This window comes from Paroedura picta, chromosome 3, assembly GCF_049243985.1.
Source record: "Paroedura picta isolate Pp20150507F chromosome 3, Ppicta_v3.0, whole genome shotgun sequence".
Classification (NCBI taxonomy): domain Eukaryota; kingdom Metazoa; phylum Chordata; class Lepidosauria; order Squamata; family Gekkonidae; genus Paroedura; species Paroedura picta.
The window spans coordinates 61,735,893-61,751,650 of NC_135371.1; the positions used below are offsets into that span (position 1 = coordinate 61,735,893).

The 15,758-nt window shown below is 43.7% G+C and overlaps 2 protein-coding genes across 8 annotated transcripts in view; both read left to right on the forward strand.

Annotated features, from left to right (window-relative positions):
• Positions 1-9,176, forward strand: part of NPRL2 (NPR2 like, GATOR1 complex subunit) — a 30,772-nt gene extending 21,596 nt beyond the window's left edge. For all 5 annotated transcript variants that reach the window (XM_077325952.1, XM_077325954.1, XM_077325953.1 and 2 more), the window contains 3 exons: positions 1,823-1,940; positions 6,885-7,027; positions 8,275-9,176. In XM_077325952.1, the coding sequence (XP_077182067.1) occupies positions 1,823-1,940; positions 6,885-7,027; positions 8,275-8,342 (329 nt within the window). In that variant the 3' untranslated portion in view covers positions 8,343-9,176. The remainder of the gene's footprint in view (positions 1-1,822; positions 1,941-6,884; positions 7,028-8,274) is intronic.
• Positions 9,177-11,867: 2,691 nt separating this feature from the next.
• Positions 11,868-15,758, forward strand: part of ZMYND10 (zinc finger MYND-type containing 10) — a 31,854-nt gene continuing 27,963 nt past the window's right edge. For all 3 annotated transcript variants that reach the window (XM_077325948.1, XM_077325949.1, XM_077325950.1), the window contains exon 1: positions 11,868-12,039. In XM_077325948.1, coding sequence (XP_077182063.1) covers positions 11,912-12,039 — 128 coding nt within the window. In that variant the 5' untranslated portion in view covers positions 11,868-11,911. The remainder of the gene's footprint in view (positions 12,040-15,758) is intronic.

Sequence of the window (15,758 nt, forward strand, 5' to 3'; positions counted from 1 at the left end):
GCCTTTCACTTCCCTTCTCTCCTCAGCTATTTGTAAAGCTTCCTCAGACAGCCATTTTGCTTTCTTGCATTTCTTTTTCTTTGGGATGGTTTTAGTTGCTACCTCTTGTGCATAGTTCTTCAGGCACTCTGTCTTTCAGATCTAATTCCTTAAATCTATTTGTCACCTCTACTGTATATTCGTCATGGTTTCCGGCTTGGCCATGGGGTAGAGACAGTGGTAGGTGCCCTGATGGACGACTTCCGTCATCAGTTGGAGCGTGGTGGATCAGCGCTGCTTATATTATTAGATCTCTCAGCAGCGTTCAGTGCAGTAGATCATGAGCTTTTAGCTCACCGCCTTGCCGATGCCGGGATCAATGGGACTGCTCTTCAGTGGCTGATCTCCTTTCTCTGGAATCGTGGACAGAGGGTAGCACTAGGAGAGAGTTCATCAAGCCGCCACCAACTGGCTTGTGGAGTCCCCCAGGGGGCCATTCTCTCCAACATCTTTATGCACTCTCTTGTCCAACTGGTGTGAAGGTTTGGGCTGGGTTGTCACCAAGATGCTGATGACACCCAGCTCTTTCTCCTGATAGAAGGCAGCCGTGACTCTCCTCCAGAAGCGTTAGCCAGCTGCCTGTAAGCAGTGATGAGATGGCTCAAGCAGAGTCGTCTGAAGCTCAACCCTTCAAAGACGGAGGTCCTGTTGCTGGGCAGGAATGGCCCAAGTGAGGAAGTGCACCTACCCAATCTGGATGGAGTGCAGCTAACAGTGGCCCACTCCGCCAGGAACCTGGGAGTGATACTTGATGCCTCCCTTTCAATGGAGGCTCAGATCACAACGGTAGCATAGCTAGCATTTTACCACCTCCGCCAAGCCAAATTACTAGTGCCCTACTTGGCCCTGGAACACCTAGCTACAGTGATCCACGCGACGGTCACCTCTAAGCTGGACTTCTGTAACTAACTCTATGCTGGCCTGCCCTTATCCTTGATCTGGAAACTGCAATTGGTCCAGAACGCAGATCCGGAAACTGCAATTGGTCCAGAACGCAGATCCGGAAACTGCAATTGGCCAAGAACACAGCAACACCTTGGAGGTCCCACATCCAGCCCATCCTTCAGCAGCTGTGCTGGCTTCCAGTTGAATTCTGGATTAGGCTTGAGGTTTTGGTTATCACCTTTAAGGCCATACGCGGTCTGGGCCCAGTATATCTGAGGGATCACCTCTCCGCCTACACCCCTCAAAGAGCCTTGCGTTCTACTACCTCCAACCTCCTGGTGGTCCCTGGCCTCAAGGAAGCCCGCTTGACCTCAACCAGGGCCAGAGCTTTCTCCATTCTGGCCCCCACCTGGTGGAACGAGCTCCCAGAGGAGATCAGGGCCCTGACAGAACCCAAATAGTTCCACAGGGTCTGCAAAGGGGAGCTCCACCAGGCATTTGGTTGAGGTCAACCCAAACTATCGCTTTCAAATGGCCCCCAAGCCCTCCCCCCACTATGACTGCTACCAATCTGCCTAACCCACTGGGTCCCAGTAAGAGTTGAGCTGAGGCTCTTCTACAGTTCCATCATTCTCTAATATTATTGTTGTTATCATGTTAAGGTTATTGTTGTTATAGTATTATTGCCTCTAGTGTTAGAGCCTCTTGATGCGGGTGAAGGAGGAGAGTGCAAAAGTTGGCTTGAAACTCAACATCAATAAAACGGGGGGGGGGGGGCGGTATATAAATATAAATAAAATAAATATTTTAGGTGTGATAGTTGCAAGGTAAGCCCAGAGAGTTTCTTAATTATAAAGTTTCCATTTTATTAGAACTTGTATTTTTCCTTCTTGTCAAGGTCACAAACGAGCAAGTCTGAGAGATGTTTTCCAGCTGTACTGTGGACTGACCCCTGGCACAACTGTTCGAGACCTCATTTGTCGCTATACAGTCCAGCTCCAGAGAGTGGATGAAAGGTTAGATGCTTGGGGGGGGGGGGGGAGGGCGGGATTGATATTTTTGTTTTGTTATTTAAAGAAACTAATATTGATAAATAAAATTATTCTGCTACAAGAAGTCAAACATAAGGCTTACTGTCACAAATCACTTGAATTCCAAATTTAAATTGAACTGGCCCCATTACTTCAGCTATATACGATACGATAACATTAATTTTAGCCAAAGGCCATTACAAAACATAATTAAAAACAATATGGTACAAATACGGATAAAACAATATTTCTCCAATATTGCTTACATAAAATTGTTGACGAGGGCTACTGAGTTACAATTTAAAAGAAACATGGTGTATCAAGGTGGGGACGCCTGTAAAAAAGCTTTGGCTCGGATCTTTGGCAGCCAGAGCGAAAAGTGCCACCCTATATGAAATATAGGGGTCTACATCTGATAACAGATAGGTGACTTTATCAAAATCAGAAGTGGGGTGTGAGTTTGGTAGTAACTTGGCAAGGAATTTGCCCCTGGGTTCGGAGTACAGGGGACAAGCCAAAACATAGTGGGGCAGGTCCTCCACAGATGAATTTCCACATATACACAGGCGTTGGGCTGTGGGTATTTGGAGATATCGTCCAAAGAGCATGGCTGATGGTATCATTTCAAACCGCAAAGATGTTAGGGCCATTCTAAGATTGCGGGTTGTTATGTTTACTAAATATGATGCTCTAGAGTGGTCTTTTTAAATTGTTTTATACCATGGGGCTGATTGTGATAGCAGAATTGAAGAGTGATCAATCAATGAATCAGCTTTGAGCACCCAATCACGTATATCACAGATATTGGCTGATGTATGCAGTAAGTCGTTTGGTATGGTATAGCGTGAAAGAATAGAGCTAAAAAAGTCAGACTGAGTTCTGTCTTTGCTCAATAAGAGCTTAACACTTTGATGGCTTAAATCCGTGGTCCCCAACCTTTTTAACACCGGGGACTGGTCGATGCTTGACAATTTTACTGAGGCCTGGGGGGGGGGGGGTAGTCTTTTGCCGAGGGATGTTGTCGCCGCCTAAGCCCCTGCTCCACTTGCTTTCCCGCTGGCGCCCCTGACTGCGCAGCAGTTGCGCAGTGCCACACTGAGGGGGAGCCCCAGCCATGGAGGCCGCTGGAGAGCACCAAAGGTGAGCCGGCGGCAGAGTGGCAGGGCAGCCCCCAAGACAGCAGCTGGGGAGGAGGACAAGGAGCCACGGACCGGTACCAATCCAGGAACCGGTACTGGTCCCCGGACTGGGGGTTGGGGACCACTGGCTTAAAGAATCTGATTTGGTTGTTGTGTCTTTCTTCCAAGATTTCAGCTTAGCTAAGTGGGCACAGGCTTTGAGTGAGGGGAAACCAAGCTCTGCCCTTATCAGGGCTGCGGGAGACCCTTTTGGAAGAGCCAGGATACGTCTGAAAAAAAAGTTCTGAATGGGCTCCAAGCTGTTGGTTATTTGTTCTTTCCAGCCCCAGATGTCGATGCCATATAGTAGGTGAGGAATGACCTTGGCTGTAAAGAGCTTTAGAGCTGGGTCAGTTATATATATGTTTTATATTCAGTTTTATATATGAGTAATCAATTAACAAAGAACCCACAGGAAATTGAGCAGAAAGGAACAGAAAAAGTAGATGATGACAAAGTTCACCAACTAAATATTGTAATGTTTAGTTGCTCCACCAAATTAGTAACTGTTACAATAAAAACAATCAGGCTTCAGTGATACTTCACTTGTGCTGTTTTTGGAATTGTACCCTAGTGTTACGCCAAATGCGTGTCTGTAAGGACACATGTCTAAATTTAGTTGTGGGGAATCAGCTAGTAGAGCCAGCAAGAGGCAGCGTGGCGTAACGTGGGACCTTGTATTGCACAGTTTACTGGGTAATTATGTCACTGAGATAGAACCAAGACAGACAATGATCTAAACATGAAAGGATTGTATTAACACACACTAATTAGACAAAAGACAACACATGCGTACTCTAGCAAAGAAATGTACATTCCTAGCCACTAGCACACAAGGAAAAGGCTTATAGGGGAAGAACCTATACTAAGGGTTGATTGGAAGTGATATCTACCTGTCTTCTGGGTGGAGCGGAGTTCCGGAGGTCCAGGGAAGCAATGTGGGGCGACGGACGAGGGACCAAGACGAACGTCGGACAGAGTTTCTGTAGCCTGGAAACTGACTGCACTTTGTGGCTGTGGGAGCCCAATATTTAAAAGAAATCTGTGGCCTTAGGTTACAGGGGGCTGATCCTACCTTGTCCAGGGCTTGGACAAAGAGTTTGATGGCTGGGGCCAGGTCCCAACAAAGAAACGGGTTGCTGAGACAAAGAAACTAGCTGCTGGGAATATGAAGAAATATTTCCTGTCTAGAAGGGCTGATGGCCCATTTCTGGCAAATCCTGGATGATTGCTTGTGCCTGGGGATAGTGGTAAGGGAAAAGACAAAGACCAAATCTTGGATTAGATTTGGTGTTGAAAGAGAGTGGCCAGTTCCCCTTACAAGACAATGTGCTTGGCTGGCTGGAGGGGAGTCTTGGGTGGGGTGCCTTTGTCTCTCTGTACTTGCCAGGTGTGCTGACAAACTCCTCTTTTGTTTGCAAGCAAGTAGGTTGGGGGAAGCCTAACTCCAAGTCCTGCTTCTGAGCCAGAAGTGGGTTTTAGTTGCTCTCCCATTATGCTTTGCAAGGCTTGACCTGGCTTTTCTCTCTCTGGTGCCAGGGTCTGCTCAGGAGTGTCAGGAAGGGTTGACACGGGTGCGCCAGCCTTTGATGGAGGGGTGGCAGCCCACATAACACTAGCTGATACTCTGAGAAGCTATGAGAGACTGTGTCTGTTTGCTGGGTCTTTTGTCCTTGTGTGACAAGCATTCTGGAAAGACAAAGGACCATTTCCAATTCAGAGACCTTTTGAACGTTTAATTTCGGTCATGTTTATTTTGCCCTTCCTCCAAGTAATTCAAGGTGAGATATATGATTCTCCTGTGCTGCATTTTGTCCTTGTACTAACCCTGGTAAGGTGAGCTGAAAGAGAGACTGGCCCAAGATTCACCCGGTAGGGTAGACATACGTGGAAATGGAATTCTGGGTCCTGTGCACGTTCACTATATTCTTTGTCTATTATCCAGACACATTATCTATTTCTCATTGTGTTGCTCATTTCACCCTCTTCTAATGTTTATTTCATAGAATCATAGAATCATAGAGTTGGAAGGGGCCATACAGGCCATCTAGTCCAACCCCCTGCTCAACGCAGGATCAGCCCCAAGCATCCTAAAGCATCCAAGAAAAGTGTGTATCCAACCTTTGCTTGAAGACTGCCAGTGAGGGGGAGCTCACCACCTCCTTAGGCAGCCTATTCCACTGCTGAACTACTCTGACTGTTAAATTTTTTCCCTGATATCTAACCTGTATCGTTGTACTTGTAGTTTAAACCCATTACTGTGCGTCCTTTCCTCTGCAGCCAACAAAAACAGCATCCTGCCCTCCTCCAAGTGACAACCTTTCAAATACTTAAAGAGGGCTATCATGTCCCCTCTCAACCTCCTTTTCTCCAGGCTGAACATTCCCAAGTCCCTCAACCTATCTTCATAGGGCTTGGTCCCTTGGCCCCAGATCATCTTCATCGCTCTCCTCTGTACACTTTCAATTTTATCTACATCCTTCTTGAAGTGAGGCCTCCAGAACTGCACACAGTACTCCAGGTGTGGTCTGACCAGTGCCGTATGCAATGGGACTATGACATCTTGTGATTTTGATGTGATGCCCCTGTTGGTACAGCCCAAAATGGCATTTGCCTTTTTTACCTGCCTGCTCATGTTTAGTTTACAATCCACAAGTACCCCAAGGTCTCGTTCACATAGTGTTACCTAGAAGCATATCCCCCATCCAGTAGGCATGCTTTTCATTTTTCTGACCCAGATGCAGAACTTTACACTTATCTTTATTAAATTGCATCTTGTTCTCATTTGCCCATTTTTCCTTTGTGTTCAGATCTCGTTGAACTCTGTCTCTATCTTCCGGATATCTTCTCTATTTGCCTTTTTCACAGATCTCTCTCAGATTGCGGGGGGGGGGGGGGTGATAAAAGATTTATCTCAGCATCTTAATGAAAAATACAGTGTGTCTGAAGGAAACCATGGGAGCTAACCTGGTGTAAAGCTAGTATAAGTTTGACATGGAGCCAGGCTCATTGTCTATCCAGCTATCATTTGGTTATGGAAGAATTTATTAACTATAGAAGGAATGCTTCTAGCACTCTTGCCTGAGTTTGACCTCACAGAGAAAGAGAGAACCTGTCCCAGGCTATCAAAATCAGTTAACAATATATTTATACAATCTCTATTTTAATGATAAATGAAACAACCAGAATGGACTCTAGATTTTGTTCCATTTTCAAAGTAGACCTTTCACTGGTGGTTGTTTCCTCCTATGATTTTGAAACTTATCTTAGACGTTTTCAATATTTCAACCAACTCAAAGTTGTAATCAAAATTCTATGCATATAATACCGGCCTTCAGCTCGCAGGTATGGGAGAGCTTTGTCCAGATACCACCTCAGCATTTTAACGTTTCTAAAGAGCCTAAGATGAAGAGTAAGCTGGGTTATATATGATTAGGATATAGTCTGTATTAATAGCCACTGCACCCCCACTGCTATTTCACACAGAAGTGCAGGATCATGCCTTCCAAAGGCAGGTGTCTGCCAGCTATGCATACTGTACACTCCATGTTCTTTTCACAGCTCATCAGTCCTCTGGCTGCTATATGCTACATCCAGCTCTCAGGAAAAGTTCCATGCAGGAATGCTCTGAAAAGGCCATTGCCACCAGTTTTAAACTGCTACAGAAAATTAATTTGTTTGTTTTGCTTCAAAAAGCATCGTCATTATTTTTGTTGCCAAGCTGTTCCATAAATATCATCCTCTGCTTCAGGAAGCTCATTCAGTTTGGTCTGATGAAAGGTCTTATTCGGCGGCTTCAAAAGTATCCTGTGAAAGTTGCCCGGGATGAAAGAAGTCACCCAGCACGGCTCTACACAGGCTGTCACAGCTATGATGAAATCTGCTGCAAAACGGGTATGCAATTAGGGTTGGATCCAGCCCCTAAAGTATAATCAGGGGAACACCAAGCACTATTGGGGGAAAAAATCACCCTAAGATTAAACACAGCAATAAAACAGTCCAAACAAAATCCACTAAAAACTACCAGGAACTTAACAACATATAAACCTGCGGGATCAGAATTGTATTCCAAACTCCTGCTGAAGCAGTAGTGAAGCAGATTAATTGTCATTTATATTACTCTGGAGTTAACAGGTTGTTGCCTCCAGGGGCTTACGGGGCACCAGGGACAATAAATGCAATGATGGACGCATGGCCAAAGGTGACCAAATGTGCTTGGGCTTCCTTTCAGTTAGGGACGAGAACAGTAGAGGTGCCATGTAATGATGCTTATCACAGAATGATTATCAACCTTTGATAATACTAGAATGTTCTGTTGTTATTCTACTAAGAAAAATATAAGATGCAGAAAAATATCCTTTGACAAGAGATTGGGAGGGAAGTGATAGCAGTCATAGAATCATAGAATAATAGAGTGGGAAGAGACATCCTGGATCATCTAGTCCAACCCCTGCACTATGCAGGACACCCTATCGCTCATCCACTATTACTTGCCACCTTGAACCTTCACAGAACCAGCCTCTCTGTCAGACGGCTATCCAGCCTCTGTTTGAAAATCTCCAAAGATGGAGAACCTACCACCTCCCGAGGAAATCTGTTCCACTGAGAAATCGCTCGGTCAGGAACTTCTTCCGGATGTTTAGACAGAATTTCTTTTGCATTAATTTCATCCCATTGGTTCTGGTCCGTCCCTCCAGGGCAAGAGAGAACAACTCTGTTCCATCCTCTATATGTCACCCTTTTAAATACTTGAAGATGGTTATCAGACCCCCTCTTAGTTGCCACCTCTCCAGGCTAAACAGAGCAAGCTCCCCCAACCTTTCTTTATACATATTGGTCTCCATACCTCTCACCATCTTTGTTGCCCTCTGGACATGCTCCAGTTTGTCTACATCCCTCTTCAACTGGGGCAGAAAAGAAGAACAAAGAAAGTGAACTGTGAGGATAAGTGGCTGTCATTGATTAAGTAAAATTAGTGCCTAGCTACAGTGGAAGGCAAATTGCTATTTCCTTGAGCTAAGAGATTCAGTTGTTTCAGCTTCCACCTTTGAAACTGCTGTCAGTTGCTGTATTCTACAGGTGTGGTTGCACAGGTGTTCTGTGAATCCTAAATATCCTTTGCGTTGTGCTTCCTTCTTTAGGCATGAGCTACCGGGAGTTGGATGAAAGGCTGGAAAATGATCCCAATATAATTGTTTGCTGGAAATGAGTCTATCCAAGAAAGTGGACATTCCTTCATCGATTGCTTGAGTTTTCTGGGACTCTGAGGTGGCACCAGGATCTCTTGGAGAGCAGCATTGCTCTTCTTGTATGAGATTGTGCGGCTTTTCAGGCCAGTGTTGCTTGGAAAGAATGAGTTAAGTTGCTAACTGAAGGCAAAGTGTAGATCCCTTTTGTCCAAGAGGAAAACTATGTGTTATACTTAATTGCAAACCAACAGCTGTTTGTTTTTGAAGCAGAAACTACAGGAGGCCTAATGCTAAGCAAAGCAATTGTGGAATGAATGGGTGCTTAATCCATTCCTTGTTTTCCATCTTTTCCATACCCTATAACATTCCCCATCGGGTTCCAAATATGTATCTGAGGGTACAAATGTATCTGGAACTCCATGCTAGGAAAAGCAAGTTGGGGAGATAGGAAGATCCAGACCAGAAGAATGGCTGGTGTAGAAGAAGTTAGGCACTTATCCACATACCCAGGCTTCCACACTGTGCCTTCCCAATTTTGCTTTTCAGTTAAAAAAAATCTTTGCAAGGCTCCATTTTACACATTTGTAGTTTGTTTCTAAAAGTTTGAAAATACAAATATATTACTGCTTCCATGCCTTTACATGCCTGTTTGTTTGCCATCAATGGACTTTATTTAAGGTGAAAGATTAGGATGGCCCTGCTTCCCTGAAACCTTTTACAGTGTTCATTCTTGTCCTTGTTTCTAACAAAAGGATTCAAGCCAAATATCTTCTGTTCTATGTCTAACCTGTAGTACTGCACTGAATGGTAAATTATACTATAATAAAATTATACAACCAAAGCAGAAAATGTAATGATACTGAATATTCTGTTATATTTATTTATTTGAGTGCACCCTATAAATTGTAATTGGGGAAGAGAAATTACATTCTTATTATTTTATTAGGTCAATATAAATAAAAACAATTTCTTGTACAATTAGCAATTTAAATAGAACTGGATTGAATAAAGTAACCAAACAGGCTAGTACTGAAATCCTGTATGGTGTCAGTGCGATCATTGGGATTCTCTAATTTTAGAATTGGTTATGACCTTTATCAGTGAATCTAAGATGGTATTCAGCCCAGAACCATAGAATTTACTGGGTGAAATGTAATAGAGACCAGATTGTTGTATTCATTATACTTTTACATAATCTTTTTTTTACCAGCTAGTATCTGCTAATAAACAAGCCAGTATCTGCTGGTTGTAAAACAAAAGCATACAATAAAATGTATGTGCCACCTAAGCAGAGGAGATTTTAAAAAGGTGGCAAAATTATACAGAAGAACTATACAAGAGCGAGCTTAACATCCCTGATAACCACAAAAGGGCAATTACTGACCTGGAGCCAGACATCCTGGAATGTGAAGTCAAATGGGCCTTAGGAAGTCTGAGCAACAATAAAGCTAGTGGTGGTGACAGCATTCCAGTTGAACTATTCAAAATCTTAAAAGACGATGCAGTAAAAGTGCTACACTCAATATGCCAGCAAATTTGGAAAACTCGACAATGGCCACAGGATTGGAAAAGGTCAGTTTACATTCCAATCCCAAAGAAGGGCAATGCCGAAGAATGTTCAAACTACCGCACCATTGCACTCATTTCTCATGCTAGCAAAGTTATGCTCAAAGTTTTACAAGCTAAGCTCCAGCAATATGTGGACCGAGAACTTCCAGAAGTACAGGCAGGATTTCGAAGAGGCAGAGGAACTAGAGATCAAATTGCCAACATATGCTGGATCATGGAGAAAGCTAGGGAGTTCCAGAAGAACATCTACTTCTGCTTCATTGACTATGCTAAAGCCTTTGATTGTGTAGAGCACAACAAATTGTGGCAAGTTCTTAAAGAGATGGGAAAGCCAGAGCATCTTATTTGTGTGTTGAGAAACTTATATGGAGGTTAAGAAGCAACAGTGAGAACTGAACATGGAATCACTGATTGGTTCAAAATTGAGAAAGGAGTTCAGCAAGTCTGTATACTGTCGCCTTGCCTCTTTTACTTGTATGCGGAGCATATCATGAGAAAGGCAGGATAAGAGGAGTCACAAATTGGGATCAAGATTGAGGGAGAAATATCAACAACCTCAGATATGCAGATGATACCACTCTAATGGCAGAAAGTGAAGAGGAACTAAAGAGCCTGTTGATGCAGGTGAAGGAGGAGAGTGCAAAAGTTGGCTTGAAACTCAACATCAAGAAAACAAAGACCAAGAAACATCAAGAAAACAAAGGGCATCCAGCCCTCTCAATTCCTGGCAACTAGATGGGGAAGAAATGGAGATAGTGACAGATTTTATTTTCCTGGGCTCCAAGATCACTGCAGATGGGGATTGCAGCAATGAAATTAAAAGACGCTTGCTCCTGGGGAGGTAAGCTATGGCAAAAGAAGAAGGGGACGACAGAGAATGAGGACTGAAGCAGTAGGTGCAAACTTAAATGGACTCTGGGGAATGGTAGATGACAGGAAGGCCTGGAGGATCATTGTCCATGGGGTCGCGATGGGTCGGACACGACTTCGCACCTAACAACAACCACCAGCTAAAATAACACAAAGTGTGCAAGCTTCCAAGTTCTTGAGCTCTTTGAAAAGATTCTAGAAAACTCAAAAGTTTGCATAGTTTTGTTCTTTGAACTGGCCTAAATAAAGAGTTTTTGTGTTTTAATTTTGTTTTGTACCTATAACTTCTGAAGTACTTGTAGTTATTAATGAAAGTAGTAGATTACATATGGTCAGAAATATTTACTTCTGTTACTTACAAAATTACACATTGACATTTAAGGCGGTAATGGTCTTAGTTCTAAGCATTATCTCAACCAGAACCTTACTTGTGGCTTCAAAGACACTATATACACTTACACTCTAGAAAGGGTGTGGCAATTTGGATTTTCTGTACGGTACATAAGCCTTGTAGGAAATTGTTTTTAAAAGTCAGTTTACAAACTCGGACAAATGTTTTGGAGTAAGTAGAGGTAATAATTCTGGTAGTAGGGCAATCAGAAGTAGAATTAACACTCTCTTCGAAATCCATTGATATCTGTGCGATTCAGTAGGGCATACCTAACTCAGAGCTGGAAGTGACAGATCTTGCAAAGAACCGAAAGTGCTTCCCACTACCTTGAGTAACTACAGTCGTCTTTACAATCAGGGAATGCCAGTCCTCAGGTGAGAAATGGGGATCCCCTGAAATTATAATCATCTCCCTGAAAAAGAAATTCCTTCCTCTGGAGAAAATGTCTGGAGGATGGCCTCCATAGCATTATACTCCACTGAGATCCGCTCCCAGCTCCAGCCCCGAAGTCTGCAGGCATTTCCCAACCCAGAGCTGGCCACCCTATTACAAAGCGGTATTAGTGCAGAATTCAGAGTGGGCTTTTCCCTGGCTCTGATTGGTTCGGTTCTCCTGAAGGGTCCATTACCTCTGCCGCCCTTCTTCCTTGCCGGGGAAAATGCTACTGGGCGGGGCGAGGACGCCCGCTCTTCCCGGTGGGGCTGCGTTGCACTCTTGTGTCGCTAGAGGGCGCGGGCCTGGCTGCAGCCTCTCGTCTCCATGGTGACCGCGTCGGTCGCTCTTGAAGCCGCGATGGAGGAGCCGCTCGCTGTCCTGCTGCCCGGCGAAGCTGAAGTTTTGGTCGGGGAGTTGAAAAGTTTCCCGCTGCGGGCGGTCGGAGAGCACGGGTATGAGGAGAGCCAAGGGACCCACACGGGCGGAAGGGCCTGATTCCGGACGGCCGGAGGCAGGAGAGAGCTTTTGCATGCCTTGTTAATCTCTAGCAACCCGCCCCTGGGCTCCTTGGCCGTGCCCTGCTCCCTTCCTGGCACGGCTGCTTGGCCTCGAGCAGAAAGAGACGATGGGATTCGTGCCTGCGTGACAAACAAATTCAGCAGTTCAAACTGACCGTGCTGTGCATTACCCGTTGGATTTCTGTCTGTATTATATTTATTTTGGAAGCGCATTTTGGTGGCGACTTGCCTCTGTCTTGTCCAGGCACCCAGGCGATAGTGGAGAAAAGGCCAAGCAGCCCCGCCAGGAAAGGAATTCAGAATGGAACCACACTTTCCCTATGCACTGAAAAGACACTGTTTTCCCCGAAGGGATTTGAGTGGGTGGCTGAAGGGTACAATGGAGAATAGTTATTGTTCATGTTTTGAGAGTGGGGGAAGAGCCCTGCTCACTCCTGTAAACTGCTGAATGTTAAAACTGGGAACAGAAAACATCTGAAGGACAATAATTTGAAAACAACTGTGTGTGTGTGGGTGGGGGGTTACTTCATTTCTCCCTGTATCATCTTCTTCATACTATTTTTTCTGTCCTCCAGGAAGTCCCCTATCTTTTCCCACTTCACTGCTTCCTTCTCTCCTTCCCAGTCACCCACTAAACTTTCTTTTACCTGCCCTTTTCAGCTTTATTTACCTTTGTACCTCACCATTCTCCCCAACAAGGACCAAAAGCATCTTACATAATTCTTCTATTTTATCCTCACAAGAGCCCTGAGCAGTAGATTGGGCTGAGAGAGAATGACTTGACCAAGGTCACTCAGCAAGTTTCCATGGCAAAATAGGGGTTTGAAATTGGGTCTCTTAGATCCTAGTGTAATCACTATACCCCTCTGGTTCTTCTTTTCCCTTCTGCCCTCCTCTTGGCAGCCTACCTGTTATCTGCTCCCAATCTTCAGCTATATTTATTTTTCTTGTTTTTTACTCCACTTTCTACACAATGGGGACCCAAAGCTGCTTATATCACTCTTCCCTCAATTTCATCCTCACAACCCTGAAAACTGAGGATGTGAAGCTAGATCAGGGTCACTCAGTGAATTTCCATGGCAGAGTGGAAATTTAAACTTGGATCTCCCAGATCCTAATCTGACATTCTAACCACGATACCACATGGGCTTTCATGTGGAGTCTGCTGTTGAATAGTACCAAGCGGCTAAATTTGCCAGTGGTTGCTGCCAGGCTTGGCCCCATAAGTTCTCTCACAAAGAACAGAACAGGCTTTGGAACCCTCCCCATTTTACTGACAGAAACCTACTTAGTATGTATGTGTGTGTGTGTGTGTACATACACACACATATACATTCATGCCAGTTTTCCCCATTCATCCATCATTTACATCTGTCCCCTCAAACAGTAGTTTTCAAATTATTGCCCTTCAGATGTTTTCTGTTTCCAGTTTTAACATTCAGCTGTTTTAAATCTATTTGATTGGTAGCTGATATCTTGTTAGTTCTCCATGAGGACCAAACAAGACCCATAGAGTCCACAGGTCTGACCAATGGACACCAATACCATTTTAGATATTAATTTGGACATTTAACCATTCTATAAGGGCTGGAGTCTACTTGCAGTGTTTACCCCTCCTGCCCTTTTCAATTGGCAAAACAAGCATTTGGAAGTGGGACAAGATTATCTGGGTTGTGTCTGCACTTTGTTTTTTATCCTCTCCTAGGCCGAATAACACTTCCCCCCCCCCAACTCTGCACTTCATTTGATTTCCATTTTAATTTGGGCTCTTTAAATTTTCCCTGTGCAACATTCATGATTGAGTCTGCAGTGAAACTACCTTTTCTCCGCAATATCCTGGAGTGGATATTACTTGCTACCTCTGAGAAAAACACTCCAAAAGTCCCAGTATTACAAGTGTAGATGTCAGCGTTTTACCAGATCAACTTACTTCCCCTTCTCTGAGCCTCCAACACTGATGGAGCAAAGCAGTCTGATGCTGATTGGTCAGGGCATCAGTTCAACGCCTGCAGAAAAAAAATTGTTCCTGGTTGCCATTCTCTCTCAGGATATATTTTTACCCCCCTTTTTGGGATCTGTTTTAAAGTGACAGCTCCAATAGCCCACACTTCTATGAGCAGAGATTTGCCTTTTGGATTTACTTTCCCCTCCTTGTTCTCCGTGAGGCAGAAGAAGAAAGATAAACAAGCAGCCTTGTACTTCACTTGCCCCTCCCCCGGCTTGCTCTGGCTGTATCATTGGGAGACAAAGGGCAGGAAATAAAACATTCTTCAGCCTTGTGCTCCTTCAATGTCAGCTGGCGCTTCACCTGACACCCCTCCTCAAATCAAGTGAGAAGGAGACTGAAAATTGAGACAATGCAAGTGTAGATGGGTGACCTGTTTCAGGTCAGAAAAAATGAAGGCTGTAGATCGGGTTCAATTTGATCAGAATTTGACAGGATTTACAGTGGGGAAAAATGTATATATGACCATGGTCCCACCGCACACCCAATCTGGAACAGGTCCTTGTGGCAGTTTTAAGTAGCTAAATTAATCTTTAAAATGGTGTCATTTGACCTTGAGACTTATCAGAAATGAAAGATACAAAATATTCCAAATAATATAAATAGATAAACTAAGAGGCATCAAATTCCCTTTTCATTAAATAAGGCACTACTACAGGGAAATATGTGCCTTTTCATATAAATATCAGCTTTGGAAACACTGAGTATAGGAGTAAAAATTCTGTTTTATGTAGGTTTAAGAAAGCCAGAAATGTATTTTCTATGGAATGTTCTAAAATAAAATACAGCTCCTGATAATAATGCACATTCTAAGAAAAGAATCTGAAATCTTTTGATGTTAACATTGTAAGAGTTTGCCAGTGTTTTTTAAATAGGAGATACTGAATCACTTCTAGTCCCAGATAAATTCTGTTGCAGCAATTTCCACAGTTGTGGCAGGACTTATGTAGCTACTACAGTCACACATTAGAGAAACTGGTGCTGCAGGGATTCACACATTGCTGCGTTTTTTTTGTATAGCCATATCTTGGGGATGGTCCGAAGGAATGTATTTGAGGGGGAAGACAAGGGAAGGAAGCCACTTCCTTTCATGTGTGAACTCACCTAAAGTTGTAGGCAAATCTAAAAAGGAAATGGTGTGAAAATCAGTTTTGTAAAACGGATTGAACTATTTATTTCCTAAGTGATAAAAAGTCAAAGACTTTAATTTCTAGAGGATGAGAGACTTATATTATCTTTGTAATAATATCCATTTTATTTACAAATATATGTTTTACTTACAAAGAGAGGATTTTAAAAGCAGCAGACTCCAGAAGCAGGCAGCACTATCCCTGATACTGGAACAGATTACCAAAGGAGAGCAACCGTGTAGATCCTCCAGTTACTTACAGTGCAGCTGAACTCACAGCTCCAGTTTAAAAGGACACCACCTTGATTATTAAAGTTTTAAAGTGCAACATTACCTTGAAAAATGGATATAAAGGTTCTAAAATGAATAAATTTCCCAGGTAATGGTGTTGCCTTCTAAGGTCAGAGGAGCAAGAGTTCTACTCATTAGATCTCATTCAGATAGCATCAATCAATCCTTCCTGAATGGATTCTGCTTCACAAATGATGGTCACTTGGCGGCAGTTAATTCAGGTTTCAG